This window comes from Thermobia domestica, chromosome 14, assembly GCF_964235325.1.
Source record: "Thermobia domestica chromosome 14, izTheDome1.hap1.1, whole genome shotgun sequence".
In the NCBI taxonomy this organism is placed as follows: domain Eukaryota; kingdom Metazoa; phylum Arthropoda; class Insecta; order Zygentoma; family Lepismatidae; genus Thermobia; species Thermobia domestica.
Genome location: NC_137467.1, coordinates 25,524,530 through 25,529,467, shown reverse-complemented (window position 1 = coordinate 25,529,467; position 4,938 = coordinate 25,524,530). Strand labels below are relative to the sequence as shown.

The following is a 4,938-nucleotide window of genomic DNA, read 5'->3' as shown; positions in this document are numbered from 1 at the left end:
AACTGCAATGGAAAATAGCATTAATATTCTTACTTTATGAACATACTTTATGAAAAGTTTACAGTCTACCTTTCAGTTTTCAAATAATACTGGATCCAATATGTATACAGGTCCTAATGTTTTCTACAATGAGCTTGAATTTAAGATCCTTCAAGTTACCAAGAAATTTGTGAATGACTTTAAAAAAAAAAAAACGAATTCCAAGCCTCTTGCTTAGGTACGGTCATTGTATCCTCGAACTCTTTACCTTTCGTTAGTTTCCTGATGTCTGGACCATAGAGAGCTGCACGGGCCCGGCCCGATAAGTTTTATAAAGTTCTTGGCCCAAGCCTGGCCCGGGCCCGATAAATTTTCGTAGTTTCATTTTGTAAGATTTTTCAACGGCACACTTCTTCAACGTTTGCCTTTATTCTAATTATCGTTTAACGAAAGTCAATAATTATTAAAGAATTGCAATTAATCGGCCCCAGCCCGGCCCGACCTGAAGAGACATTAGTGTCGGCCCGCCCAAGCCCGGCCCGTGCAGGTCTCTACTGGACCAGTAAATACACTCTCTTAATCTTTAGCTTCTGAATGTCTTGGAAACTTTTCATTCAAGTACTGAAAACATTCTCCCTGTTTCTACAGATCTTTTACGAACTGTTTCATGATGCCAATTTTAATATGAAGTGCCGGGAGCAGGATTCTACTAGAATCAGCTAAGATTTATCATACTTTTACCTATCTGTAGGGATGTTCGAGATGGCCAAATTTTCTGGGTTCAGACTTGAGTTCTATCCCTATTACCCAATTCGCAGAGTAACTATGGATGTTTGATATAACCTACCTCTTGTCTTAGAATCATGGAAATAACTTTTAAATCATTGCATGTTATCCAACCACGTTCATTGTACTTAAGGTTTGAGAGGATCAGAGAGAGTTTCGTAACTTTCTTTTAGAAACACCGAGTGAGCAACTGGAACTGTGGCGTATCTACTGCAATTATGAAGCAGCATTGCTTTGATGTTTCTTTTCGGGGAGTTTATGAACAGTCTCCAGTCCTTAACGTATTCAACTTTTCCATTAGTACAACGACATTGTAACAATATAATAAGATTTCTTCTTTATAAAAGTAAGGAATGAAATCTCCTTTTGTAAACCAAGGAAAAGTAATACCTGGTGCCAAAATATGTATTTCCTTCAGTTGAGAATGCAGTAGCTTTGCGCATTCCTTTGTAAGACCCAAAAAAATCTTTAAGTTATGTCTGTGAAAATAGTTCAGGCTCGTTGTTTCCTGCAATAGCTTCAAATACGTCTGTATCCTAATAATCATCTTCAGAACTTAGATTGGCATCCTCTAATATTTCGGGACGGGTTCTTCTGACAGGATCGAAAAGGTATTTCTGACAATGAGCAATCCAAAGAGAGTGTTTTGCTGGACGTAGATTTGGTTAAACAACGTGCTTCTTCTTCATATATTTTTGTTGTTTAGGAGCAGAAAACTCAATTACAGAGATCGGGGATGAAACGTCAAGGGAGGTAATGTTATGTTCAAGCGCGTCTTTGAAACAAGTGCTCTTTCGTCTATTTCCCATGTTACACTGAAGAAAGCGTCCTCGAAGCCCTGACTGCTCAATTTTTGTTTAATTTGTTATTACTATGGAAGATTGGAACTTTTTGGAATATTTAAACTTACATTGAGAAAGGTGAGTGTTATATTTGGAGTTTTTATATGCAAATTTCGTAGTTATTGCAATATGGGAATTTTCGGTACAAAATGGGAGTTTTTGCCTCACGAGATGGGATTTTGAAACATTTCAGGTTAGCATCACTGATTACACCCACATGGATGCCACTGGTACGAAACAGTTTAAGTGTATATGATGTGTACTCTGGACTCTAATTTAATAACTATATTACAATAGGATATAGGATAATGATTTGGTATAATTTTACTTAAAATAAATACTTCTTGAACAGAATTGGCGATTGATTTTTCAAAAATTTACTTCTTTTCTCTTTTAAATCAAATAGTGTACATGTTTTAAAGAAATCGCAATTCAGAAAGTTATTGTAACACAATAGTCAATGATGACATAAATACACAAAGTTACATGGACAAAAAGTATATTGTACATAATGGTTCATTTCCGAAAAGTTATACAAAAAGATACAATTCGTTGTTGTTAGATCTCTACTAAAAGTGTGTTCAAAAATTTTAAAATTTGCAAGAATTATTTTTTTTTCTTTTCTTTTTTCTTTTTTTCTTTTTGGCTAAGTTCTGTTATATCAGCTTCTCTTACAATTACTTTATCCGTTACTAGAAATAGATGAAAATGATTACTTATATTATACATTTAAAGCAATACAACTTTGCAGGGGCGGATCCAGGACAGGCTTCGGGGGGGGGGGGAGATGGGTTATAATATGCTACTTAGAGCTACTTCTAAGAGCTCCAAACTGTAAGATGGAGTTATTATTATTTATATATATAAAATAAGAAAGTTTCCTGTTCTGAGGGGGGGGGGATCGCCTCGATCGCCTCTCCTGGATCCACTCCTGCAGCTTTGCTTCCTCGTTTATTAATTCTCCAGTTAAAATTAATCCCTCTCCAATTTTGTATCATTATTGCATTATTATTATCGGTTCGCTTTTGTTTCTAGATTTTAAGACTATGTAAGTGTTTAAAACACCTAAATCTACCTACAAATTTTCCAAAATGAACCACCATGTACAAAACTTTATTCAAAAATAATATATAAAAAATATAATCTCACAACTTCAGGTTAATATTCACAAGTCAGACGTGATAATTTGCAATAGTTTTTGTTTTATATATTTACACATCCATATATGTATTTCGTTATGTGTATAGTTTGTATGGTAATTCCGTTGACGCCTTTTTTTCAGTTCAGATTTATCACATAACCAATAAATTTCCTCATAATCATATACAAAAAGTAATCGTTCCAGTTTGTGTACGTCCTTTATATGTACACATATTATTATACACATATACACATGCCACGCACACATACACACACACACATTTAAAGGAAGAAAGAAGCTTGGTCGGTTTTCTTTGTTGATAATGAAATGCACAACACTGTATTATATATCATCACAATGTCATACGTCTTGACCAACGGTGGGATAGTTACTTGACAGCAAAACTTTCGAATCGGCATTGCTGTTTCTCCAAATGCATCAGAGTTCTATGGCTTCTGGATCCTTCCATGAAATGCCAGCACGAAGCATGTTGTAAAACCTCATAACACCATATATTGCAATCACCTGTGTTAAAAAGAAATAAAATCATGTTAAGTTCAAAACTACTTTTTATGAAAAGAAAAAACTATTCTGAAAGAACAGAATTACTTTCATGGAAAACCAAAATATTATATAGGGCTAGCATAAATGATTCATACATTTCGAAAAGGTTATATTTTCAAAAGTATTACAAGAACACACACAAAAGATATATGAACAGAGCAATAAATCCACCAAGTTTATACATACTCTACAAATATTCACTATGCAACCTTTCGGTGATACGACACACGTCCAGGCGATACTCGAGCTCATTCCATACATTTTGTAGCATAGTCCTGTTGATTGTCTGTACTGCAGCACTGATGCGTTATTTGAACTCGACTAAGGATTGCGGCAGTTTGGGTACGTAAACAACGTCCTTAACGTACCCCCACTGGAAGAAGTCGCAGGGTGGTAAATCAGGAGATCCGAGAGGCCAGGTCCTTTTCCCTTTAGGCCCGTTACGCAGTCAAGCGGAGCTCCGCGCTCCGTCTTCCGCCCTCCGCGCTACGCGTGTGTGCTTACACAGTCATCCGTAGCTACGCGCTCCGCGTCACGTAATTACATACACAATTCTCCTCAGTCAGTGTTGCGAGTCAACATGAGTAAGATCGAAACGATAATAGTGGCTTCTTATTACCTCTGTAAGGAAAGAAAACGAAGAACACAGAAAAATAGGAGGTTCCCCTTAGTTACTCAAATAAGTTTGAAGGGAGCTTTTGTGACTCTTTATGTAGGTTTGCGGGAAGATTAGAAAAAATTCTTCAATTATTTTCGCATGTCAGTCCGGTCGTTCGAGGAATTAATTGAAAAAATTGCGAATATCACGATGTTTGTATTCTACGCAAGCGAGATCTCATAAACATAGTCTTAATTCAACTTCTGTAATAAGTCTTTCTGGATCAATCTTCATTTTGGTTTTGCTACTATGCACCTTGCTCTTTACATTTTAAAGGAAAGTTACTGCTCCGCGCGCGGAGTTCCCCTTGACTATGTAAGCACCCATTTGCTCAATGGCCCTATCCGCCTCACGGAGGACGGAGCGCGGATAGGGCCACGCGGAGGCTGCTCCGCGCGACTATGTATGCACCCATAGGAAATAATAGAACAATCTTGCCACGCGGGACTCCGCGCGCGGAGCTCCACGTGACTGTGTAACGGATCTTACACAAGCAACCAGTGTCCTTGAATTACCGATACCACTGCAAACTGCTTTGTTTACATGGTGGTTCTTTTCCATATTCTCTTCTGAAAGTGCGTTGCACAGCTATAACAGACGAACATTTGGCATATCCAAGCACAAAATACTTTTTTTTCTCTTGCTTTCCCTCCAATTTCGACATATACTAACCTCGTACTGCCTAGTGATGGGTCGTTCATGAACGAACTGACTCTTTTGAACGACACCATCATGTGAACTAGTATGGAACTAGTTCATACATTTGGAACTGTCCGTTCAAAGTAACGACAGCTCCGCAGACGACACCAGCAGTTGAGTAATGAGAGCACCGTACACAATTCCAGCAGTTCAAAGTAACGACGACTCTGCTCCGAAACAGCCAATAAGAATGCAAGAAACTACCGCACAAGCCTACCGACACCGATATAGCCAGAAGCCACTAAGAATGCATACACGGAACTCAGTGA

The 4,938-nt window shown here is 37.7% G+C and overlaps 1 protein-coding gene across 1 annotated transcript in view; it reads right to left on the bottom strand.

The window, feature by feature from the left end:
• Nucleotides 1-1,968: 1,968 nt before the first annotated feature.
• LOC145669578 (uncharacterized) overlaps nucleotides 1,969-4,938 on the bottom strand; it is a 632,206-nt gene continuing 629,236 nt past the window's right edge. The window contains exon 7 of the mRNA XM_081737789.1: nucleotides 1,969-3,273. Within this exon, the coding sequence (XP_081593915.1) occupies nucleotides 3,187-3,273 (87 nt within the window). The 3' untranslated portion in view covers nucleotides 1,969-3,186. The remainder of the gene's footprint in view (nucleotides 3,274-4,938) is intronic.